Source organism: Miniopterus schreibersii (assembly GCF_964146895.1).
Source record: "Miniopterus schreibersii genome assembly, chromosome: 15".
In the NCBI taxonomy this organism is placed as follows: domain Eukaryota; kingdom Metazoa; phylum Chordata; class Mammalia; order Chiroptera; family Miniopteridae; genus Miniopterus; species Miniopterus schreibersii.
In genome coordinates this window covers 28232164-28259086 of record NC_138115.1, presented here as the reverse complement: position 1 = coordinate 28259086, position 26923 = coordinate 28232164, and the positions used below count along the sequence as shown (strand labels likewise).

The window sequence follows — 26923 nt, the reverse complement described above, 5'->3', positions numbered from 1 at the left end:
AGGTACATAGATTAGTCAAGTTCATAGCAACAAAAAGTGGAATAGTGGTTGCCAGGGGCAAGGGAGGGGAGAATGGGGAGTTATTGTTCAGTGGAATAGAACTTCAGTTTTACAAGCTAAAGAGAGCTATGGGTGTGAATGGTGCTGATGGTTGCACAACCATGTGAATGCATTTAATACCATTGGACTGTATGCTTAAAAGTGGTTAAGATGGTAAATTTTATGTTATGTGTATTTTACCACAATAAAAAAATATTTAAACTGCAAAACAAAAAAAGAGACGACCAAGAGTCTCATTCCCATTTTTCTCCATCTTCCCAATTCCCACTCCCTCTGCCTCAAGGTAACCAATCTTGTTAGTTTCTGTATTTCCTTCCATGTTTTCGTCTTGCAAATGCAAGTGAATATGAAGCTATATATTTTTCTTCACCTCCTGGCTTTTTAAAAGGTATTAGCAAGAAGAGCTCATCAACACCCAGCTTGAATGAACTCACAAAGATGGAAATGTGGAATAGGACAGCTAATTGATGAGATGATAAGATCATTCTGCCAGGTCACTCCATTGGGGCTTCTGGGGACATGCAGGGTCCCCCTAGGACAGAGCCTATTGTTCAGGTTTCTCCCCCAGGCAGGTTCTCAAGCTCCCCAGTTACCTTTTCTCTGGGACTCTCCTAGGCCACTCCCCCTGATGCAATATCTGGGTTGGGGCAGAAAGGAGGGTGCTACACAGCCCGCCCCTTCTGAGCTGCCTGGGCTGGCTCCTCTTTGCGGAACCATCGGGCTGCACAACAGCTCAGACCTCAGCTCTAAGATCTGCCTTCTGAAGCAAGCATGGCTGCGATGGACAGGATGACACTGTGAAAGGAAACGACGCTCCAGGCCAAGCTGAGTCGGCCAGACACGGACCCTTACGGTGATTCTAGAAGAAATCTCGACAAGTCTTATCATGTGGTTTTTCTACACCGTGATTCCATGTTTGCTCATAGGTAAGTATGAATTAGAATACAGTCAATAGACTGGGAATTAAATATAGGTTAAGAAGGTAAAAATTACTTTCCTAGGGTTTGGGTTTGTATGGTCTATGCATAGAACATCTTAAGTCTGTTTTTAAAGAGGTTGCTCACCTCCTAAACCTCTATCCCCACATCCTAAAGAAAAGAAGAAGCCTGCATTTTATTTGGAAATCTCTCTCTTAATGTCCAAAGAACAACCTAGAAAGATAAAGCATCAAAACAAGTAGTCTAAAGGTTAGCAGAGCTTCATGCATTTTGTTATCTCATCTGGTTTTAAAAGGTGCAATGTAGTTATCTCAGTCTCTGGGTGTGCATTGGAGATGTTAACTGTAGGGACAAGAAATAAAGTAAAGATTCTAACAAAATACACATGAATAAAAAGACATAATTTTCAACCTTAATATTGGGTGCAAGATGTATAAAAATTGGATATCTCTCCTGGTCACTGCAGAAAAGGTAGTAGTCAGGTAGGTACTCCATAGCATTAAAAAAAAAAGTTTTGGTTTAGGCACTTTCTCTGCCAGTAAGATTACATAATATTCTCTGCTCCACTTCTGGATACTTGTACCTACATGCTGTATCATTCCCAAAATCACAGCTCTGTGGTCTTTGATGTTTCATCATGTCGAGTCACATTTAAGAGAAATTTCTTATTTTAATGTTCCAAGTTACTAGGCACTTAGTAGTATCGGTGGGAACTTTGGGTACTTTCTGTCTTTTTTATTTTTTGTTTTTTTAAACACCAAGTTAGTTTAAACGAGGTAACAAATCAGTGCTAAGGCGATTTGCAAGTGTTTAGAACTGGTTTAGATGTCAAGTTTATGGCGTCCCTTCCTAGTTCAAAAACCTCCAAAGCTCCCAACTGAGCACATGGTGTTCAAATCTGCTGTGTGTTTCACAATCCAGCATATTCAGGCCCTGATCCTATTTCGCTACTCCTTGTAAACAAATCTGGACCACAGGTGGCTGCTGTCTTCACAGTTGCCCTCATTTCCTTCTCCTGGCCTTTGTTGATATAACTTTCTACCAGAAGTACCGCCCCTATTTCCTTTCCCCACCTCAAGCCCACCCTCCCCTCATCATTGCAAGTGGCTCCCTCTTCCTACAGCCCTTTCTCAGGCTTCTCTCTCCTGTGACCCTGACGTCATTTACTCTGCGTTGGTGGGTTCTGTTTCCTGCATTGATCTGAGAGCAGGGCCCGGGCGTCTTTCCTGGTGTCCCACAGTCTGTCTCATAGGCTAAGAGTGTTGGCTGAGTGGTTAGTTAGTAGATCGATTGATTAGCTGGTAGGACAAACCAGTTGCTCGGGAAACATTCCTCCGCAAGCCAAAAGGAGAAGATGAGGAGGCCAGATGAGAAGGGGGAAAGCCAGCATTTTTTAATTTGACATTTTCTTCAATAAGGCAATCCAGTCTTTTCAACCTTTTCCTGATAACTTCTGTTTCAAACAGACCTGGAGTTGAGTGTGTCCTTCTGTTGCCTGGAAATTTACACAGAACAAAAAACTACGGAAGATTAAAGGGATTTTCAGGCTATGATTAATGTTGTGGGACCTTGAGATTGGGAGATTATGCTGGATTAACCAGGGTGAGCCCAAGCTAATCACACGAGTCCTTAAAAGCTGAGAGACAGTGAGGGAGAGAGATGGAAGGACAGAAGAGGCAGGAGAAATCTGAAGTTTGAAATAGAACCAACCAGCCATTGTTGGCTTTGAAGATGGAGGAAAGGGCCATAAGCAAGGAATGCCTGTGGCCACTAGAAACTGAGAACGACAAGGAAAGGGGACAGGTTGTTTCCTAGAGCCTCCAGAAGGAACACAGTCTTATCAATACCTTGATTTTAGCCCGGTGAGACCAGTGTCAGATTTCTGACCTAAAGAACTGTACGATGGGGCCTGATGTATGGTGACGGAAGATGATTTGACTGTGGGTGGTGGGCGCACAGTGTAATATACTGATCTTGTGGCATAGAAACCCACACCTGAAACCTATATGACCATATTAACCAATATCATCCCAATAAATTTAATTAAGAAAAAAAGAACTGTAAGATAATAAATCTGTGTTGTTTTAAGATGTTAAATTTGTAGTAATTTGTTACAACAGCAATAGAAAACTAAGAGGTCTCGAGAGAGAGAGAGCTCAGTGTTGTGAAAGCAGCTCTATGCAAAAGATATTGCTTAGCTAGTTTTTCGTGGGCAAAACTAAGATTCCGAGCACCAAAATATTTCTTTTCTCTTCTTTTCTTTTTTAAATATATTTTTATTGATTTCAGAGAGAGGAAGCAAGAGGGAGCGAGAGAGAGAGGAACATCAATGATGAGAGAATCGTCACTGATCGGCTGCCTCCTGCACCCCCCCATAATGGGGGTCAAGCCCGAAACCTGGGCATGTGCCCTGACAGGGAATCGAACAGCGATCTCCTGGATCATAGGTCAGTGCTCAACTGCTGAGCCACACCAGCCGGGCTGAGCACCAGAATCTTAATAGTCAGGTCACAGGCACCCAGTTCAAGTCTCTATTGGAAACACCACCAAAGAGCCTCCATCCGGTCATCCAGTGGGCCTTCTTGAGACACCTGCTAGAATGAGAATAACACAGTTCTCTATATTAACGAAGCATAAATTTTCACAAGGGACAAAAAGATTATCCGGGGGTTTAGTATTGCTCTCTAGCCCTGGTGAGAGCCCTCATCCAGTGTGACTGAGGAAATAATTGTAGATTCTGTGCACTCCTCACTGTGGCCACTATGTCTTTCCTGTCCGCACTTCAAGCTTTCTCTCCCCTTTCCCCTTGAATATGTTTTTTTTTTTGTTTTCGCATTTGATATTTATATTCAGCAGTCCTTATTAACTGCTTTCTTTGGGAGATTTGACTTCAACAGATATTGCTGCTGGCTGATTGATAACATTTCATGTTAATGAGAATGTTGTGTTCTCAAGGCCACAGTCAGCCTTCTCTAACAGTTGAAGGGGATTTTAAAACTTTCTGTAGGTGGGAAGAGTCACTTTCAGCTTGGAGTCTGAGCTGAAATATAGTTCCCATCTTGCAGAGTCATTTCCTATTTAGTGAAATTTATAATACTCTATACAAATAGCATAAGGATATTGAAAATGTTGCCTGTAGGGCTGAGAAAGAAACAGCAGTTCTCATTTTACCACAGGGGTGAGACTGTTTTGCCCATAACAGATTTAAATGTGAAACTTCATAGGTAGGAGAAGTGGGTTACACATGCAAATTATTGGGCTAATATGCTGGAGCCACCTAAAAGTTGGGACATCCCTTGGTATTTTTCCCTGTGTGCACCCTTGTGAAGAAAAATATACCCAATAATTCAACATCAAAGTGTGTTGATGAGTGCCCTACTCACCAGTCTCCCTTCCCAAACAGGTCTCCCTCGCTGATTTAATTGACTGGACCTACTTGTAGAATTTTACATTTTTCTTAGGTACATTTCATCCTGTTTGAGTTTATCCTATCTTTTAAAAGATAATAGGGCCCTAGCAGGTTTGGCTCTGTGGTTAGAGCATCGGCCCATGGACTGAAGGGTCTAGGGTTTGATTCCAGTCAAGGGCATGTACCTTGGTTGCAGGCTCAATCCCCAGCCCCAGTTGGGGTGCCTGTGAGAGGCAACCAATTGATATGTCTCTCTCATATTGATCTTTCTTTCTCTCTCTCCTTTCCACTCTCTCTGAAAAGCAATAGAAAAAATATCCTCGGGTAAGGTTTAAAAAATAATAATAATAATAATAAAAATTTAAAAATGGCCCTGGCTTGGTAGCTCAGTTAGAGTGTCGTCCTGCTCTGCCAAGGTTGTGGGTTGGATCCCTGGTCAGGGCACATACAAGAATCAACCATTGAGTGAATGGATGGATGGAGCAACAAGTTGATGTTTCTCTCTTTCTCTCTCTCTTCTTTCTCTTTTCCTTTCTCTAAAATCAAGGAATGGAAAAAGAAATATTTGAAAAAAAACTTATGTTGTTGCTGATGTGTATGAGGTAGTTAGGCCTATGATGGTTGCTTCTATATGAACATGTACAAACTTTTTGTCCTTGTTATTATTTCCTAAATAATACAGTATAACAATTATTTGTATAACATTTACATTGTAAATGTAATAGGTATTATAAGGAATCTAGACACAATTTAAAATTTACTGGATGATGTGTGTAGGTTTTATGAATATAGTACACCGTTTTATATAAGGGACTTGAGCATCTGAGGAGTTTGTATCCACAGGTGTGTGTGTGTCTTGGAACCAATGCTCGGATGATATCAAGGGATGACTGTATTTTTATTTTTAGTGTACAAGTGTTCCTTGCTAGTATATAGAAATACAATTAATGTTTTGTGTTTACTTTGTATTCTGTGAACTTGCTGAATTCACTTATTAGTTTTAGGAGTTTTCTTTTATATTCTGTAGGATTTTCTGCATAGCCATATCATGTCACCTGCAAATTGGGGGAGTTTTATTACTTCCATCCCAGTCTGTATGCTTTCACTTATTTTGTTTGCTTTATTACAGTTGCTAGAACTTACAGTACTATGGTGATAAAAAGTGGTGAAAGTGGAAATCCTTGCCTTAGTCCCAACTTTAAGGTGGAAAGTATTCAGCCTTTCACCATTAAATAAGATGGATGTTAGCTATAGATGTCTTATAGATGGTCTTTATCAAGTTCAGATGACTCTACTATTCTTAACTTGAGGATTTTTTTTTTAATCATGAATGAGTATTGTATTTTGTAAATGCTTTTCATGTATCAGTTGATATGATTGTATGATTTTCCTTCTTTAGCTTGCTGATATGGTGGATTACATTCATTGATTTTCAAATGTTGAACCAGCCTGCAAACCTGGAATAAACATCACTTTGTCATGGTGTATAATCCTTTTTATGTATTATTGGACTTAGATTGCTAATATTTTGTTGACAATTTTTGCATCTAAGTGCATGAGATATATTGGTCTATACTTTTTTTGTTCTGATTTTTAAAATATATACTACTACCTATGTCTGATTTTGATATCAGGGTAGTACAAATAAAATAAAATACATTGGGAAATGTCCTTTCCTCTTTTATTTAATGGAAGAGATTGTGTAAAATCAGTGTTAATTTAAAAAATGTATTTGGTAGTATTCTCTAGTGAAACCATCTGGGCCTGGAGATTTCAGTTTCGGAGAATTACAGCTTTACATTCCTCACCTAGCTGACTGGAAAAATGTTTGTTACCTTATCAGAGGAAGGATGTTGGAAAGGACGGTGCCCACCCTCCCGTGCCACCTCCCTGTGGCTGGCCCTTTCTTTTCGTCCTTTGGGTGATTTCAAAGTTAGGGGTGGGGAGGACAGGAAGTCCCCCTTGTGGGTGCCCCAGGTGTTTCCTCACAGGGCAGGCCATGGATGCTGCTGGTGCGATGGAGGTGAATCATCAGGGTCCTACATTAGAGAAGGAGCAGGGGAACCAGGTGGGGTGTCCCTGGCAACCCCCATCCTCTTGCGGTCACAGGGCTTGATAACAACAGGTGCCAATCTGGAGGCAGACACCGAGATGAAAAGTCCTGGGAGAGGGCCCTACCCCTACTGTGCTCTTGATGTTATCACGACGACTGTAACAGCAAAGGGGAGGCAGGTGTTAGGCGTTAAAAGAAGAGCGTTTGACACTGAGAAGAGAAGAATTCTAGCAGAGAAGCCAGGCTGTACGCTGGGTTCCACACAGGATGAGCCCCGGGGTTGCCCAAAGTTCTCATGAGTGCATGTTTGGCGTCACAGGCCCGTTTCATTCTGTGTGCAAACTATGCAAACCTGGGCACACCACACACACCTGTGCGAGCAGATGCTTGTGTGCCAGGCTGGCTCAGGGCTCTGCAGTCTGCCTGGGGCGGAGTCTCGGAGCTGGCTTGGTGCCTACCTGGATTGGACTCGCTCCACAGCAGACCGGCCTGCACTTCCCAGCTGGGAGCTGACGCCTCATTCAGCTTTGTTGGGTGATGTGAGGGCATGAGCTTTGGATGGCAGTAGCCGGAGAGGGAGGTGCTGAGGAGCTGGTAGGGGCCTGCACGGGTTTGCCAAGTAGGGGTGGGAGGCTCAGGTTTATTCAGCTTCTTAAAGTCACATAGTAAGTGGCAGAGTCAAGGCCTGCATCTAGGTTGATCTGCCATAAGAACTGTAAACAATGTGCCTTAGTTTTGCAATTTATACAGTGGAGAAACTAATGGTCGTTACCTTCTGGTTGGTCATGAGGATTAAATAAGATGATCATGTAATAATCTAGCACATAGTCTAGATAGAACATAGTAAGTGCTCCGTAATATTAGTCTTTATGGTCATTAATGTTAATGTGCCATTTTATCACCAAAGGCAGAATTACAATGATAGAAAAAAATGAGCATTAACACAGGCATGAAACTAGAGGTGTTTCTGGCTTACAGACATATGAAGTCTCATTAGAAACTAATTTAAAGCTGTGGCATTCCCCAAATATGCGTCCACCCATCAGCCTGTCTATCTGCCTTGGTCCTAGATGGAGTTGCCCTTCTGCCTGCCCCTCAGAACCTCTCTGTACAATCAACTAACATGAAGCATCTCTTGATGTGGAGCCCAGTGATCATGGCTGGAGAAACAATACACTATTCTGTTGAGTACCAGGGGTGAGTTTTTTTGTTTTTGTTTTTTCTTAGTTTTTCTCCCGTAGACAGTAGTTGGTTGCTGGAGGCACAGCCCTTATTCTAGAGCCCAAGGAGGCCTGGTGAACCCAGGGATAAATTATGTCCAGTGACCTGCTGTCTCTGACTGCATGGGCATTGGGAGAGTTAAAGAAACAAGGGAAACTGTCCCGTGGATTTGACAGTGAACTCTCTGGAAACCCAAATGTGTATAAGCACATTTTGGTGGAACTTATTTTCTGTGGTGAGTCAACTGTCTAATGCTGAAGAAAATCTGAAGAGATGAGTTTGACTTTGACTTCAGGTGGATAGCTCACTGGAGACTCAGATCCTTTGGGAGTGGGGGAGTTTTCCTGTTTATGGGCCAAAGTAAATTGTAACCCTAAAGGTCAGCTGGGCCTGGGGCCAAACAGGCTCTGCTCCTCTGCAGGTGCTCAGGCCCTTGGAGCAGTTGAGGAACAGCAGGGACACCTAGGTACTCAATATATTTCATTAATAATAAATACAAATGGAGCATCTACATGTGTAGACATTCTTCTAAGCTCAGGGTACAGCTGACAAGGTTTTTGGACATAGGGAGCCTAGAGTTAGAGGAGGAGGCAGCCAGTAGAAAGGTAAAGAAAATAAATACGTAGGTCTGCACTGTCCAGTGTGGTAGCCACTAGACACAGAGAGCTATTTAAATTAAATGAAAATGTCTGTTTCCCAGCCACACTAGCCACATTTCACATTCCCAGTAGCCACATGTGGTAGTGGCTACCACATTGAACAACACAAATATAGAACATTTCCATCATCACAGAAATCTACTGGGCAGCACTGCTCCAGGTAATTTCAGATAGTAATCAGTGCCAGGAGGCTGTTGTAAAAGACAGTTGACTCTGTGGCTACTTTTTATTAGGTGGTAAGGGAAAGCCTGTCTGAGGAGTGATATTTAAGCCCATATCTGAAGGACAGGAGGAGCCAGCCAATGTGAACAGCAGAGACAGAGCGTTTGAGACACAGTGAACAGCTAGTCAGAGGTCCTAAGGTAGAAAGAGCTCAGTGAGGAGGCCAGTGCGGAGGAAAGAGCATGTGTAGGGGCGGAGTGAGAGAGAGGCCATGGGAGGGTTTGGATTCCATCCTAAGCATTTTGGAGGCCATTAAGGATAGAAATGTCATGATTTGCAGAGTGATGAATGGTTTGAAGAATAGTAGGAGTTGAAGTTGGAAAATCGGTTAGGAGACCATATCACAGGCAAGGGATGATAGTGGCTGAGACTGGGATGATAACCTGTGGAGATGGAGAGACCTGGACATATTGGGGTTTATATGTAGGTGCCCACTGTTTGGTCATGAAAGGAGTAAGGAAGAATGGATGGCTGGTCAGGGGGGAAGGTGGATGAATTGGAGTGTGGAGCAAATGCTTATTTTGCTGACCCATAAAAAACAGGTGAATGAGGCAGTTACTTGCAATCATCATTGAGCCTGGATAAAAGGGACTGATGTGAAGCTGTGCCTTCCTTTCCTTGGCCAGAGAGTATGAGAGCCTGTACATGGGCGACTTGTGGATCCCCAGCAGCAGGTGCTCACCTACCCAAGTTCCCGAGTGTGACGTTACTGATGACATCACTGCCACCGTGCCGTACAACCTCCGTGTCAGAGCCACCCTAGGCTCACAGACCTCAGCCTGGAGCATCCTGAAACACCCCTTTAATCGAAACTCAAGTAAGATACTTCTCTCTTTACTCCCCCACTGCCACCAGCCTTCCCCTTAGGAACCATGTTCTCTGAGTTTTTCAGGATTCTTTCTAGTATCAAATTAGTCTTGCAAAGCCAGAGTACTGTGAACACAAACATCCCTAACTGGCTCATTTAAAAAATTGCCAACTGCTTCCCACATGCCCTCTTTCTCATTTTGAAAGAGGCTTTGGGAGTCATTCTCTATCTCTCAGGGTCTGCTGGTGGTGGGAATACAGACGTTGCAAAGCTGGAAGGAGAGCTGCTTTGAAAGTGGGGAGATGGGGCTAGGACTTCTTTCCATGCTGACAGTGCCTCAATAAATCTTCTAGTGACTCCCATCTGGTGCCTCATTAACCCCATGTCTGTTGCCTGTGTGAGCAGTTTTTCTTTTGCAATAGGATCCATACATTTAACAAAGCCACCAGAAACAGTTGCCCTTTCTGTGGTCTCTGGGACATAAATAACTTTTCTGTAGCAATAGTGCCTGGGAAATGATTGAGAAAGAAGTAAGGGAAGAATGCAGATAGATGGTCAGTTATGGCAGAGCACAAACCCTGGCCAATGTGTAAAAGGGTGTGTGCTTGGAAGTAGCAGGAGCAAGGACTGAATGGCCAGGGGTGAGGAAGCAGCTGGTCACATGGTGAAGTCCTTTGACATGAAGTTGATCAAATCAGTAGAGGGAAGCCATGGAAAAAAAGAGTGTCTAGGCCAGGTTTGTCCTACAGAACAGTCACTGGCTGCTGTGTGAAAGGGAACTGGAGTAGGATAGGCCTGCAGGGCAAGGAAAGAGTGAGGAGGGGGCTGTAACACTCCAGCTGAGCCAAGATGGGCCCTGATCCCAGGAGTGGGGGAAGGAATGGGGAGGAGAGGACAAATCTGAGACATGGCTGAGTTAGGAAAAGGCTCGGGGGCCAATCATTGGGAGAGACAGTGATGGTGTCCAGCTTCCAACTGGGGTTGGAGAGAGTGTCATCCAAGGCAGAGAACCCAGGAGGGACAACTAGCCTTGAGAAATTGGAGACGCTTCTGGCTTTGGGCTCTTTAAGACAGAGATTCCTACGAGATATCATACCAAGATATCTGATTGGCAGCTGGAAACCAGGCCCCGGGGCTCCGACAGGTGACAGCCAGATACACAACACAGCATTAATAGCTGAAGGCTTGGGGGCAGATGCAGTTGTCCAGGGATAAGATATGAGGACAAAGATAACTCAGGACAAGACCCTGGGAAACCTCAGGATTCAAAAAGTAGACGGAGGGCCCTGGCTGGTATGACTCAGTGGCCAGAGCATTGGCCTGAGGACTGAAGGGTCCCCGGTTCAATTTCGGCCAAGGGTGTGTACCTAGGTTGTGGGCTCCATTCCCTGCCCTGGTTGGGAGACAACCAATAGGTGTGTCTTTCTCACATCGGTCTCTCTCTCTCTCTCTCTCTCTCTCTCTCCCTCTTCCACTCTCTCTGAAGAGAAATGGAAGAAATATCCTCAGGTGAGGATTAAAAAAAAATTAAAAAGTAGGTAGAGGTAATGGTACCAGTAGGTGGCTGGGCCGGTAGAGGACCATTGATGGAAAAATAGAAGAACTGCTGATAGCCTGAAGGGGGCCCTAAATGGGTCTTGAGAAGGCGGCTTCATGGAACCGTGGGGATGGTGGTTAGGCTGCTGGGTGGAGAACTGAGTGGAGGTGGGAAAGAGCAAGGCAGAGCCTCCTCTGAGACAGGCGTGGGCGACCGTGTGACCTGTTTGAAGCTGCAGGAGAGGCAAGGACCTCTGGTTTCTTGATGTGGCAGAAGATCCTCTGCTGTGAGGACTAAGGAAGGTTAGGAGCAGCATGCACAGTGGTGGGATGAGTCAGAGGTTACTGGGGAGTGTACGAGATTGGGTAGGAATCAGGAGGGTTTAGAAGGTGGTGGTGGTGGAGGGGAGCCCAAGCCGGAAGGGGCTGAGGAAGGTGAAGATTGATTTGAAGGGGAAGTGCCCCTCCAGAGCCAGATGAATGTGGTTCAGATCCCAGCTCAGCCACTGATAGCTGGGTCCCTCTCTGCCTCCTCAGCTGTAAGGGCAATGGTTTGCCTCAAAGCATAGTTGTGGGAACTATGCAACATGAAATGTGTAAACACTCAAAGCAGCGCTGTCCTGTTATAGCACTCAGCTATTGTTGAGTATTATTATTCTTGCCCTGGGCATGCCCAAGCCAAGAGCTAGAGAGTCTAGAGGAAGGAAGAGGTAGGGGCAGGAATGGAACCATTGAATATGAGATGAATAGGAATTTTGATGTGGAATGTGAGCTGTTCTGCTCAGGCACTAGGAGGATATAGTGGAAGCAGTGGGATTCCCGCACCAGGCACTGAGGGAGGCTGAGGAGCACTGGAGGGTGGTGCAGCTCTGCCTCTGCCCGCAGTGCCCAGGTATCAGCCAGCACCACCTCCCTCCGGCTCCTGGGAGCACAGGGCTCCAGCCAAGACCATTGCTGGGGACTGGCAGCTGTTGTTGGAAAGGAAGGCATGGCTCAGAGGGAGATAAGGAAGTGCCTGTAAAACTCCTTGAGCAGGGGTTTGTGCAGTAACAGCTTGTGCTTGAGAAGGCCACTGTAAACAGGAAAAAGTTTTCCTGTGGGAGGAGCTGAGGAATAGTCTCTGTACCTGCACTGGAAGGTGGAAGCTGCGGTCCTGTTTAACCCCTGGGCAGGTGGAATTAGCTACAGAGCTGGAATGAAATCACGATGTTTAAGGGCATTAAGTCTGTTCCTTGGCTTCTGAAAAAGGCCACTGTGACTTCTTCCCCAAACATATAAAAAGTCTTGTTTTTAAGCCTCCCCTGAGAAAGATCTCTTGTTCTTATAGGGAAGCCTTTTTGAGAGCAGAGGTACTTAACCTCAATTGCACATCAAGTCACAGGGGAACTTTAGAACCACTTATGTCTGGGGCCATCACCAGTCTGGTTTAGATAATCTATGTGCATCCCGTTCACTGGGAGTTTAACATTTCCCCAGGTTATTCTCATGCACAGCCAGAGTTGAGATTCATTAGTACAGCAGCTATACACCCACACAGCAGAGTCTAGAAACCTGGAAAAGACACAGGCTCAAATTCTGGCCACTAACTGTGTGACTTTGGGCAAGTCACTTAACCTCTCTGAGGCTTAGTTACATCTGTACAACGGGAGTAGTATTTACTTTCTTAAGCTTGCTGGATGGATTAAATGAGTATGTAGAGTGCATAGGACAGAGGTTTCTGTTCCAACACTGTCAAAATATCCTCTGAACTGAAATGACTTTAGGTCATTTTTTTCTAACTTTATTCTCAAAAAAGATGAGAATTAGAGGATTCAATTCTAATCATGCTTGACCTAAAACTGGAGGAGTGAAACATCTCTCTTCCTTCTGGAGGTGTTTCAGCAGTAGTACTAGCAGTGCTATATGCTCTTCTGAAGCCTCTGAACTGGGTATGTTTTGCACAGTTGGTCCTTGACTTCCCAAGTCCTTCTGTCCCCTACCCCAGCAGCTCTTCAAATGCCAGGAAATGCTTTGCTCTCTGAAAACTCCCTGCAGGAAATTACTTTCTTTTGCATGTCCACTGGGATTTAGCCCAGACCACACTCCACTCTACTTCCCAAGCCAAGGCCCACAATCAGGGTGCCCTTCTGGTCCTGCAGTGTTTGGATCTGAGAGGCAAGTATGGATCCATCATCACTAGCCAGGGACTAGAGACTGCCTGTGTGGGCCCTTCTGTTCGCAGTCTGCACATGGGAAAGTATCCATGGGGACTGCTGGCCAATCTGTTTGGGATCCAGAAATTTCTAGAGTTGGTTATTGGAATTTGTAAAACCCTCTGGTTTTCCAACATCCCCCATTAAGGATATGAGATGAAGAATCCTTGGGCTGAGAATAGAATGGCCAACCCATTCACAGGCTGCTGATTTGCTGATGTTTGAAAGTCAGCAGCAGCCAGCAGATATCACTGATCCATGTGAAATGTAATATTTGCCTTTTTTTTTTTTAACTTGTTCATCATTCAAAAAGCATTTACTGAGCACCTGCTGAGTACAGAAGAGTATTGGTGGGCATGATTCTGTGCGTTGTGAAGCTACATCCAACCCCCTCCCTTCCCAGGAGCCTGGCATATTTCCACCAATGACTTGGTCATGGTTTCCCAGAACAGAAATTAGTCGTGTCTGGGGCTGGCTTTGATTCTCCTCTTGCCTTGCCAACAGCCATCCTAACCCCGCCTGGAATGGAGGTTACCAAGGATGGCTTCCACCTGGTTATTAAACTGGAAGACCTGGGGCCCCAGTTTGAGTTCCTCGTGGCTTACTGGAGGAGGGAGCCTGGTGCTAAGGTAAGACTTCTGGCCATAGCCTTTGAGTCAGGCTTTGGGGAAAGAGTCACAGGCCTCTGAGAGGTGGTTGAGAAAAGCCTGCCCCTCCAGTGCTCATTGTCTGGGGTGGCCTGAGGATGACCAGGCCTGAGTGAAGTGTGGGAAAGGAGAGATGGGAGTAGGCTGACAATCCCAGTAGGCTACTCTTCAAAGAACTGCCCTGGTTTCAACCCAGGCCTTGGCTGGGAGCCTTCTTAGGCAAGATTTACTGAAATATGGGGGCTGCCTCCTTGCTGTAAACTCTAACAAGTTGGACCCCCAATATCTTTTCAATACATTTCTTTTCCCTCATCAGCTTGTCTTCTCAGGCATCCTCTCTGGCATGTCCAGGGAAATCCAGATCAAACAGATGATTTCAAAAGCATATGAGGCTGGCCCAAGCCTCTTGAGGGTGTGTATCTGGGCAGGGTGCAGAAGTCAGGGCAGAGAGCCAGGAACTGGCTTTTGGATAACCCTGCCTAATTATGAGCCAGTGGGTCACGAAGAATGCCTAGATGGGGTGCTGCCCCTCTCTGTGGGATGACTGCTGCAAGCTGGGATGGGTGGGAGGCCAGCTCTCCCAGAGCAGCAGGAAGGGTGGAGCTTGAGCAGGAACCAGAGGATAGTCAGACCTGTGGAAGTTCTGTCCAAGCTGATGAGGTGACAAAACCCACTCCAGTCAGCACAAATAAAAGTGGACTTTATCATAAGGATTAATATGGTACAATAAGGGGCTCTCACAGAATCTTTGAACAGAGCTGGCCCAGACCAGGGCTGCAGCACAGCCTCCTTTACCCAAGGACCCTGGCCTGTGGAGTCCTTGCTTCCTCTGGTGGGTCCTCTCTATTGCACTTTCTGTGGCCTTCTCCCCAGCTTACTCTGGTCCCCAATTCCTCATCATCCCTTCCTACGCATTCCTGTGGCCATGCCTCACCACCCCTCAAGGCCTCTCAGGCCTGACTCCCCCTCACTGTTCCTAGCTCCAAGTATTCCCAAGACCAAGTCCCAAGAAAGGAAATCTGATTGGTCCTGCCTATCATATCAGGCCAAGCTTAGCAGTCGCAGGTTGCTGGCTGGCCTCTGATGGACCCTTCTTAGAGTAGGGGTACCCCTGACCTCATAGCAGCGTCTGGGGAAGCAGGGCATATGCCCCAGCATCCACTAAACAGGGGCCACAGGTTAGGTAGCTTCACCTGGAAAGCGGTACGGATAGGTGGAATGGGCATCATCAGTGGTTTCCCTAGTTACTCCTGCTGGCTCAGGCCCAGTGGTAGGATCTGGCATTTTCAGCCAGGCAGATGGAGTGGTGTGGGGGACAGATCAAGGCCTGGGCAGGAGGGGGCATGCAACTACCTCAGATTCTTTGGAATGGAGCCCTCTCTCCACCCTTGGTAACTGGGAGGGCCAGTGCTGAGAGAGGAGCCTTTGCCTTGAGTCACCTGGGCTTGGTCCAAACAAGCCTCCACAGGTTCAGACATGGAGTACAGGCCTCAAGGGGTGGGTAGAGGTGGAGGGATGTACAGAGGGATAAACAGATGGGTGGATGGATGGATGTGTGAGGAGGCACTGCCCATTGGTTCCCTTGCTCCTGTGTATTTATCCCCCCGGCTCAGTGATATTTCTGACTTTCAGATCTCTGCCCATATGTTATTCCATCAGAGAGATCTTCCCCAGCCATCTTCCTCCTCCTCACTGTACCTTCTTGTACTGCTCCATTTTTCTCAGCACCACCTGATAAATGTTGCATATTGTTCTGTCTTCTCCCACATAAGCTCCATGGGGACTTTGTTTTGTTCAGTGCATGTTCCAGTGCTTACAACAGTGCTTGGCACATAGTAGGTGCATAATAAACGAATATGAATGAATGAATGATGCACTGAAGGCACATTCTGTATGCAGCCTGGAAAGGAAATATCTGCAGCTTTCCGTGCCTGGTTCTTGTCTCCCTTTCTTGTCTTGCTTCCCTCAGTGTGTAACTGTTTTCTGGTCTCCTAAAGGAACACATCAAAGTGGTGAGGAGCAGGGGCATTCCGGTACACCTGGAAACCATGGAGCCAGGGGCTGTGTACTGTGTGAAGGCCCAGACATTCGTGAAGGTCATCGACAGGCACAGCGCCTTCAGCCAGGCCGAATGTGTCAAGGTGCAAGGTGAGGATGGTTTGTCCGTTCCCTGGAGTCCTGCACAGGTGACAGTCCCTCCTGGAGGATGCTCGGCTGCCTGCTGGGTTTCTTTGGTTCTCCCCTGGCCTCACTGACCTGCTTCCTGAGATTGGATGGGTTCCTGCGGTGAAAGTATGCTTCACTCCAATTCCCCTGTAGGCGAGAGTCCACCCTGGGGCTGGGTGGCCATCACTTGAGCAGCTGTCTGGAATTTTCTTTCCCCTGAAAGGTCCCTAGGCCTGAGGCCAGATATTGCAAGGCTGGTTTATCAGGTGAATCAGGGGAAAGGGTTGCAGGAGAGGCAGCCCGGGGCTGAGAGTCAGACCTTACCAGGAGGCAGGCCATTGCATATCACGGCTGCTTTCTGCTAGGAGGGACTGTGGGAAGTCTATAGATTCCTGGTTCGACTAAATTTTACCCTTGAAATTTTTTATGGTCTAAAACCCCACAATGTTTAAAAACCCTTTGGAAAGAAACAAAACAAAACCCTACATCCCATGATTCTGTCACTCAGACAACACTAGTGACATTTTTGTATAGAACTTTTTAGTCTTTAAAGAAATTATTATTTTGAATATTTAGTGCATTCATAAGCTTCAAAACCTATAAAATACACATGGAAGCTCTCCTTTCTACGTTTCCTTTAAGCACAAACAGTAGCATACCCTATTCACTATGCTGGATCTTGTCTTTTTCACTTTATGTATCTTCTAGACTTTTCCTCACCTTTCTTTATGGCTATGCAGTATTCCATTTTGTGTATATTTAGCTAATTTAACTAGCTCCCTGTTGATGGGCACTTAGTTTCCCCCCAGTATTTTGCTATTGCAGGCAATGCTTTAATTAGGTACCCTGTACATAGATAATTTTGCTGGTGTAGTTGAAGGATAAATTCCTGGAGGTGGAGTTACCTGGTCAGAGGCACACCCGGTTGAATTTTGACTGCTGTTCCCAAATTGCCCTCCGGGGCGCCGCCCTTCCGTCACTGCCCGCGTGTGGACACGTGCTGCAGCTGGACTGCGTGTGTGCGGTGCCTGCTGTTTCACAAATACCCATCACACCATGTTTTCTCTGACTGCCATTTTACACTACTTTTAAAAACCATATAAGACAAGCTTGTTTAAAAAAAAATCAAATAACACAGAAGTATATAAGGCAAGAGGTACATGTTTTCCGCTGAGGCGGCTTATTTTGGGAAGTTTAGTGTTTAATCTGGGTGTTATTGTGTGATACCAATACTCACAGGCACAAATGGGACTACTGTGCTTACTGTTGTTTCTTGCTTATTTTTGCTTAGTAGCATATTGTGAACATCTTTTCATGTCAGTACACATGGTTCTACCTCATTTGAAAAGAAGATGCACAATAAACCAATATATGTATGTGCCAAGATCTATGTAATCATCCCTCTGTTCATAGGTGTATTCTGTGATTTCTAGTCTTTGCTACTATGAATGATGCTATAGTGAACAAGCTTGTATAGACCCTAATTCTCATTTTACTAGTCGCATTCCTAACCCACCATGCTGATGTCCCATAATAAATTAAATCATCTCCTGTTTTGGGGTATTTAGGTCACTTCCATTCCTTAAGTCATTTCCATTTGCTTTTGAAGATGATGGTCATTGATTGATCTATTCATTCATTCAATGAATATTTATTGAGCATTGACGATGTGTCACGTGCTGGTCTAGTCTCTGGTCTCATGGAACTTACCTTCTAGTTGGAGAGACAGCCTACAGACGAGTAAACAAATGAGGTAGCTTCCCTTGGTGGTATGCGCTATAAAGCAAATGCCCAGAGCATGCCTGGAGGCGCTGGGAGGTGTAGGTGTCCACTTTGGGCAGAGGGGGAGACTAGTAATGAGGCGATGCTCTAGTCCAGACATTGCTGTGAACTGCTTTACACATATCATTATTTGCTTTCTTAGAATTATATTTTTGGAATCTACTCACAGGAGTGGGTGAAAGGGTGTGAACATTTGTTTATCTCTTGATGTGTACTGCCAAAATATTTCCCAAAAGCATTAAAACAAAGTACAGTGCCCCTAGCCACATACGTGAGGCCACCAGCTTCTCTGCAGCCTCCTCGGCTGCGCCACCGTTCACACTGTGGGTGAGCAGTCCAGCCTAGGGGGCTAAATGAATTGCTCGAGGTTTCATGATGGGAAAGCCACCCACCTCCCCTTCCCCATCTCCAGATGCTCCCACTTGGTACTTCCTGATCCATTTACTTAGTAGAATGACCACAGGCTTTGGAGCCAGCCCTAGTTGTGTGACCTGCAGTAAGTCACTTAACCATAGTAGGGGCTTGATGTATCATAGTTGTTATGTGACTGTTTTCTGAACTCACTGTTTGCCTCCATAAGGTCAATGCCAAGAGCAAATTGTGAAACACACTTTGTTTCAGTTACCAGCCAGTTTCCTTCTGTGCTGTTGTTTTTTGGCACCTACCCCCCGTCCTGCCCGGGGCCTGGCGCTCTGCCGTCCTCCTGGCAGTGGCGCTGAGGTGTGTGCTAACACAGCCAGTGGCTTCACAGCTGACGCTCCTCCCTTTTCCCAAGAAAAACATTTTATTCTTCTTTGGGGTTTTCTGGAAACCAAGCCTTAATCTGGAGTCTAGGAAAAAAATGATTTTAATGGTGGTAATTGTAGTCACTAGGGCATTCATCAAGTCTCAGGATGTTGGCATCTGCCGTCTTGGCCATGTGCAGAGCCAGCTCCAGGAACGTGAGGGAGACCCAGGGTTGGAGATTTCCTCTTCACTGTGTCTCCTAAGCCTGTGCTTACCTTTTCATTTCCAGAAGAGACCCTCCCCCTGGCTCTGGCCCTGTTCGCATTTGTTGGCTTCATGCTGATCCTTGTGGTGGTGCCGCTCTCCATCTGGAAGATGGGCCGGCTGCTCCGGTACTCCTGTTGCCCCGTGGTGGGGCTCCCGGACACCTTGGTAAGTGTCCTGTTTTCCTTTCAGCATGATACTGACCAGGTGCAGTTTGGGCTTTAGTGGGCATGGGCACACGTTTCCTGGTTGGCAAGCATTTATGCAAGGAGGGCAGAAGAGCATGTACAGGACTTCACTTGTAATCACAGGGGCTGGGAGAGACCTCCCTTCTCCAAGGAGTGGGACCTTCCTCAGTCAGGCCACTGCTGCTTGCCCCCAGGACCTGGCATGGCCAAGAGAGCTGGTGTGTTGCAAAGCCAGGGATGCTTGGCAGTTCAGGAATCATGTACAGTCTTTCCCTTCCAGACTGACCTTCCGAGTGTTCTTGGCCCCTTCCCATGATTATAACAGCAGCTGCATCCAGTAACTTGTTCTGACACAACATACTCAGTTCATCTGCCAAGAGTCTCATTGGTTCTCAGGGTGAAGTGCATGGGTGTGAATGTGGGAGGCATAGATTGTGTTTTGCTTTGGCTGGGGGCCAGGAACAATCTGGACCTGCCCAGTGACTACCAGAGGTTAGGGTTCCCATCTGTTTTCTCAGCTCCTTGCAAGCCCAGGATTCTTATCTTACTCCTGAGGACACTGGCCTACAGGTCTGAAGCTCTCCAGTGGGGGCAGGTCCTATATACCCATTCCAGGATCGGGGAGAAGCAAAAGCAGGCCAGTAGCAGCTCCCCCCATGTCCCATCTGGTCGCTTCCTTTGCCTCTCCCCCCAAACCTCAACATGCAAAGCAGCATAAAAACAAACAAAACAACAAATAAAAACGAACCCATTCCTATCACCTCAGAGATTTCTCACAGCTCTCTCCTGGGAGGAGGGTTAGTAGTCAGCTCCTCAGAAGCAACTGGAGCTGGAGCTGCCTGCGAGCTCACATTCCTGTAGTTCTGCTTCAGCCTCGGATCACTCTGGTGGGAGTCACTCTTGTGACAGCTGCATGGCCCTGGGAGCAGGGCCGTGCTCTCCCTCCACAGGAGGGCTGCTTCTCCCTGATCCAGTCTTCAGGGCACTCCTCCACCCTGTTACCTTAAGCCTGTTCTCTTTTTCTCTCTGGTACTTCCAGGGACTCATAACTTTAGCTGAGACCAGCACAGGGTTAAGCACCAGGCACAGTTCTAAGGCTTTACATATACAGTATTGACTCCTTTCATTTTCCCCTATTCATAATGGCTAGCAGGTCCCCCTCCAGCCCACTCTGAATGGTTTACTGCTAAACATGAAGGCAATGTGGTGTATCAAACATGGGAGACAGGGCAGGCCTCATTCCCTTCAGCAAGTACTTGAGGGGCTCAAAGTTCCCTGCAGTGTAAAAATATGTGTATTCTGCAGTGGTTGAGATAGTGTGTTATAAATATCAATTGGGTCAAAATGTTGGATAATGCTGTTCATGTTTTTTGTATAGTTCTATCACTTATTGAGAGAGAGGCAACAAAATCTCTAACTATGAGTGTAGGTGTGTCTCTTTTCCCTTTTATGTCAATTTTTTTTTCATGTATTTATCATTATGAAATGTCCCTCTTTATCTCTGGCAATAGTCCTTACCTTGATATTAATATAGGCCTCTTTTGTTAACTGTTTGTGTGGTTTATCTCCTTTCCACATTCTTACTTTAAACTTATCTGTGTCCTCATATTTAAAGTGTATCTCTTATAGTAGGGTATAGATAGCCTTAAAAAAAAATCCATTCCAACAATCTCTGTCATTTAATTGGAATGTTTAGTCCATTAACACTTAATTCTGGTCCTTTCATTTTCTAACTTTTGTGTTTGCACCCAATAACTGTTTTCTGGTTCTTCAAGCCAGTAAGACCGTCATTGTTCATGGAACCAAGAGAGACCTGTCCTCAGACAAGGAACTGTAAAAAATGGGAAACTCACCCAGTGACATTCCATTTTTCCAAGTGTCAACTTTTGGTTGCTCTCCAGTGACTTAAGGAAGTTAGTTATATATTTTGATCAGTTTTTGAAGGTGTTATCTGTAGGAGATTGGTTTGATTGGTGCTCCTCTGGCAGAAATAGGAGCAGGACCCTGCAGTGAAAGAGGTGTGCCTGACCCAATCCAAAATGATGATAATGGAAGGGGAGCATTCATAGCTCAGGCAGGTCCACTAGCTCTTCTTTCCCAGACCTGGTGAAAAGTTCAGCCTCTCTAAGCTAGATTCCATCAAATAGTCATCCTTTATGGCTTTCCTTTCGACTCTGTTGCCCACGCTTACCCTCTACTCACAGGCCATTCCATTTCTAATACCCTCTGTCATTATCCCTCTCCTGGTCCTACATTCATCAGCCCAGCCAAGTTTCCTCCCCACCTCAGAATCAGGGGATCCTGAGGATCCTCCCAGGACCCAGTGTCTTGTTAGTGAGCAACAGAGTAAAGGACCAGGGAAAGAACCATGTAGAGGGCCCGTTCCTTATAGGATTTGAGATGCACACAAACAGCCTTCAAATGATAAGAACTTCTAAGAATCCTAATGCATTATGAGCCACACCCTACAAATAGCCTTTGGAGAAAACCAAACAACTTAGATGTGACCAGAAACAAGGAGAGTCTATGAAAGCATGACCACTTTCACCCATGGAAGAGAGATATCACTACCCTTGGCTAACCTTCGCTTCTCTTCTCCTTATCATCCTTCCCATGTTGTTTCAGTGTCTGTTCCTACATGCACCCCTCTCCATGAGGCTTTTAATTTTTATTCTGTTTCTGTCTAGGTTTTTTAAGTGGAAAATTTCTCTGAGTATATGCATTGCCCATAATGCTGTGAGAGAAGTAAATCACTAGTGTCCATTAAATCCCAAACAGATTCTGGAGCTGTCCATCACCACCGCCATCTCCCCGTCTTTCAGCCTTGACATTAGTATAGTCTAGCTGCACTTCAACTTTTGCATTAGTTGTAGATAATCTTCCAAACTATTAAAAGGGAACTTCCAGCCATCTTTGCAAAATCCACACATTTTTCCAATGAAACTGCAGAAAATTACCAAGTAGAAATCCTTGACAATTCTTTAAAAAGGCCTACTGAGTTTGTGAGTCTTTAATTTATGTTTGGATTAAATATTTCATGTCTACATCTATAATTTCATAGTTGGTGATGGTTGCACTCTGAGATATACCATTAAGAATGTCTTTGCATTCACGTTGATATCACCAAGTAACATTCTAAAGTAGAAATACACATGCAAGGAAAATTATATTACGACTTCTAAGTATATATTCCCTATTTAAAAATATAATTTCTTTTCCTTGTCTTTCATCCATAATTGCTTCACGGGTATGGAGACTTTGGTGCTAAAGGGTCTTCGTTTGCTTTCCACAGCTCACTTTATTCTATCTCTTCTTGATGTCACATCCCACTGTAATGTACGTGGCCAGCATAAAGATGGCCCCAAGTTCATCATTCTTCAATGCACCATCCCAAGTATGACTTTGTGTGCTTCATAGAAATGGAGTTTCTGAGATCGATGCCCCCAGGGCTCAGATAGGTATAAAAAAAAGTGTGCAGTGAAAGGAATGTAATTCAATAGGGCTAGATGGTAGGGACCATGGCAAACACATTCCAGCTAAAGAAGACAGCTGCTTCTCGGTTCCAGTAGCTTGCTGTCAAGAGGGAATGTATGTGAGCCAGTGCTACAAGATTTTCAAGTTTTAAGTGAGAAACAAACCAAAATAAAATAAATAAAAAATCCAGACTTTTATGAGAAATCTCCTGATTTTTAAATGTTGAAAACTAATTCAAACTAAAAAATATATATATGTCAGCTGAACCTTGCTTGAAAGTTTGTTCTAACTTGTAGGACAATGGTTTTGCAGCTTTTGAAATTCTGAGGTTATGCTGTTTTACCTTAATGCTCTAGAACTATACTCTCCAATACAGTAGCCACTTGCCAAATGTGACCGTTGAGCACTGGAAATGTGGCTAGTCTCAACGGAGATGTGCTGTAAATATAAAATACACAATGGGTTTTGAAGACTCAGTTCAAAAAAAGAATATAAACTATTTTATTAGTATTTTTGTATTAGTTACATGTTGAAATATTTATTTTAAATAAAATATATTATTACGTTTAATTTTACCTGTTTCTTTTTACTTTTAAAAAATGTGCTACTAGAGAATTTTAAATTGCATTTGTAGGTCACATTATATTTCTATTGTACAGTGCTGCTCCAGAATTTAAAAAGTAATTAGGTATAACCACTGCAGATTTAGTTAGCCAGGGTCCTGAGAATCGAAGTGGGCCAGCAGCAGTGAACCGGTTGTGGGTTCCACAAAGACACCTGTACTCAGTGAGCCCTGGGTGTGCACTGTCCTTTCCTATGATTTGCCCGAGGACACTAAGAGTGAGATCCCCTGAAGCTGCCTCTTTACAAACAAGGATCAAGGGCAACTGACTCATATATGAAGCTGATGTCTCCTGGGGACTGAGGTGGAGGGAACAATTGTGCCTATTTATCTGTGCCCCTGTGCCCTTCTTCAGAGCCATGAAGGGGAGGCCACGGGAGATAACTGCAGAGAGCCTAGTGAATTTAGTGGAGGCGAGCAGGCTATCCATGACTGGGGAATGTCTTTCTGAAAAGTTGGTACCTGCATTTTTACGACCAGTTCTGATTATGTACTGGTGTCACTGGGAGAAGATGGCAGGAACACGAAATATGAGTAGGGAAGGGACTTGTGTTTCAGGAGTGCCATCTCTGGACTGGGTGGCCTGCTAGGTGCTATATGTAGAGCACCTCAGACCAGGTCGTTATTTTCAGAGATATCTGGAAGAATAATGTTATATTTTTTGGACCAGAATTACATTCTCAGCTTTTGTGAGGTAGGGTCCCAGAGAGAGGAGCACTGGAGGAGCAGGGGCCCAAGAGATCTGCTGGCCAGTGAACTGGGAGACATCTCAGTAAATGCTGGAAGCCCTTGATCTAGGAGTTAGAATGGTTTTGGGACTTTTATGCTGCTTGAAAGTTAATCAGATAATTGGGATTTTTGTGAGAGTCTTTATAATAACTACTACTTTAGTACTACTCTTCATCTAATAAATATTAATGGAAATTATTTTTTCAGAAAATCACCAATTCACCCCAGAAGTTAGTCAGCTGCAGAAAGGAGGAGGTAGAAGCCTGTGCCACGACAATGCTGCCTTCTGAGGAACTCTTCAGGACCTGGATCTAGTAGGCTTGGAGAAGGGCCCGGATGAAGCTGAGAAACCTGGTCTGCATGACACAGGAGCCATGAGGAGGAAAGGCTGTGTTTCTGTTTTCCTCCAAGGACAGGAGAAGTCAGAAAAGCCTTCTGTGTTCATTTCTAGAAGCAACTGTCAGAGGCAGAGGTTTGGCAGACAAAGCACTGAGTGGGGGCAGGAGATGTGCCTATAGAACTGGATCTCTATCTTTTAGCCATCCACTAGCTGAATGACCCTAGGGAAATTGACCTCGTCCCTCTGGCCCTCAGTTTTCTCATCTGTGAAATGGGTGGATCAACTATACAACTGTTACACCATATATGTATATATATTTCTCCAGCACTGGGAGAACTGTAGGGAAATTGGTGACACTGTACATTGTGATTGGGTCAGCTTTTCTGAAGAGCAGTATGTAAAAGTATAACAGAAATGATCAGAGACTCTCTACACCAGCTGGCGTGGAGATCCCACTTTCCTAGAGGAAACCTTGAGAAGGAAAGGAAGATGGGTACAATGGTGTTGATTTCACTTTAAGTCAAATGCCTCTGCAGAGGTGAATGGCTCAGCCTGCTCTACAGTGACCAGGATGGAGGCCACAGCCCCAATGAAACTGGGATGTGCACGAATGCTGTGGGTACATGAAATGCTATAAATGGTAAATAGTGTGTGCACATTGAGGACAGCAGCCAACATGTATGTGTATGATGAGATGACAATGCAGGGTGTCAATAAGTATGACATTTGCTGTGTTCTGTTTTCCTGTAGAGTTGTTAAAATATAGAATTAAAAAAATAAAGGGGTCACTTTGGGTAATATTTTTGACTTCTTTCTTCCAAAAAAGTGGTATTTAGGGTTCTAGTTACATCAAAGATCTTGAGTCCAGAGAAGCCCCTGAAGACAACATTTTGGTCAGGAGGTATGGGGGCAACCCTAGGTCAGGGATGGGACAGGGGAGGAATAAGGGGGCAGCCTCTGGTCATATGAGAGCCCTGACTGAGACAGCTGGCCAAAGCCTCACCTCACCTCATCTCATCAGGGAGCTCCTGGGTCTTCCTGAAGGCCTCACTTTGGGGACCTCTTTCCTCAAGACAGCTCACTCAGGGTGTCCTTAGTCCCTTCAGGGCCTACCTCTGGAAGCAGCTTCCTGTTCCTCTGCTCCACTAGGAGAGGAAAAGAGGGTCAGAGGAGGAATAGAGGGGGAGATTTTTTGGGGGGTGAAGGGATTGATGGGCAAGGCCTGTGCCTCCCTTCTTAGCCCCCACCCCTCCCAGCTCTGGAGCCTCTGAGCTGGTTTGTCTCCACGCCGACCTCCTGGTCCCCTTCCAACCAGCCCAGTGGTGGGGACCATCTAACTGCCTCAACCAGGTGTTTCCCCTACAAGAGAGAGGCCTACATCCCTCTCTCCACCTGGCGGGGTTTCCAGTAATCAAAGGGTGGGATCTCTCTAGGAAGATGAGATCGCTAAAGATCTTTTCCTTTGTACCATTTTGTGCGCTTCTGTATTGTTTGACTCTTTCATGAAGAGTATTTGTTCATTTTATATTTGGTTTAAACTAGAAACATATTTTCAACTTGCAAAAATAAAGACTATACTACTACACTGATCATTCCTCTCCTTCTTTCCTCTTCTCAGCCCCGCCATCCTGGCCACTGTCCCTCTGTCACCTGTCTAAGCCCAGAACCCAGAATGACCCATGGCTTCCCTCTGCCTGAATCTCTCTCACAGTGCCCATCCATTATTGCTGGCATATATGGCTATACAGGAAGTTCTCTGGATTATTCTGTTGTTTTCTCATGTCCCCAACATGCATTCATTGAGGCCCAAACACACACCAGACATTAAGCTAGTCCCTAACAGGGGAGGGGCTGCCTGCTCTGTAGCTGGTTACAGCCTCCTGTCTTCTGGAGTACCAGGCCTCCTTTCCTCCCCTCTGGGACACTTTACCAGTAAAGAGGGGCACGATTAATAACTGCAACAGGATGACAATGAAGACTGACCATGTCTTGCAGTCCTTGCTATTGCTCAACCCAGTAGAGTACGCCTGGGCCCAGGATCAAGCCCAGCTGTCTTAGTCCTGCCTTCAGGGAACAACTAGCTGCCAGGGTCCAATGAACAAAACTTCCAAAAGGAGAATCTAAAAGGGGCATCCAAACGGAGAATCTTGGCTCACATCAATTGACACAATAAACTTGAAAAGTAATAAGTCCATAAAGATACACAAAAGAGCAAATGCTAATACAATGAATTATCAAAAAAGATGAATAGTATGCGTTTCTACTTAGTCTTGTTGTTCAGCATGTTGGGTTTATTGACTCACTGTATCAATGAAGAATACTAGTAAATGGAAATACACCAATCACAAGGCATTTTTCTCCATCACCACCATTTCCTGGCCTAAGGCACGACCCTGTGCCACCCGAACGCCTGCATCAGCCTCCTCGCCAGCTGCTCCACTGGCAATCTTTCCGCACCTGCCTATCTCCTGTCCTGCAAGGGATTCCGGGGCTAAGTTCTTCTAAAATCCTTCTACAGTGAGTGGAGCGGGGCAACGGAGGGGAAAGTGGGGGACATCTGTAGTACTGTCAACAATAAATTTTAAAAAGAGATCCTTCTACAGAGGGATTGTAGTCTACCCGCCTACCTAACGCCTTGTTTTCTGTGTGCCTTATTTCTCCTCAGGCTAACTTCCTGTGGGTGCAGATCTCTGTTTCCTTCCAATCCGCTCTGACTCACTTCCTTCAGGGAAAGTTGGCCAGTTTCTGGAGCCCACCTGGAAGGGAGGATCTCAGCACGTCTACGGGTGTCTGGCACCACCTTGTGTTGAATCCTGGAAAATTCCTTGTGTTCCCACTCGCTGAGAAAAGCCTGGGGCCTCCTAGGTAAAGAAAAGCAAGCTGAGAC

At 45.3% G+C, this 26923-nt stretch overlaps 1 protein-coding gene across 1 annotated transcript; it reads left to right on the top strand.

Annotated features, from left to right (window-relative positions):
• Positions 1-767: 767 nt before the first annotated feature.
• Positions 768-24122, top strand: IL20RB (interleukin 20 receptor subunit beta). Its single transcript, XM_081159509.1, is given in 8 exon segments — positions 768-986; positions 7531-7657; positions 9189-9379; positions 13603-13727; positions 15743-15893; positions 18709-18851; positions 23904-24002; positions 24004-24122. Coding segments are annotated over 8 exon segments (909 nt in total). The 5' UTR covers positions 768-946; the 3' UTR covers positions 24037-24122.
• The last annotated feature ends 2801 nt before the right edge of the window (positions 24123-26923 follow it).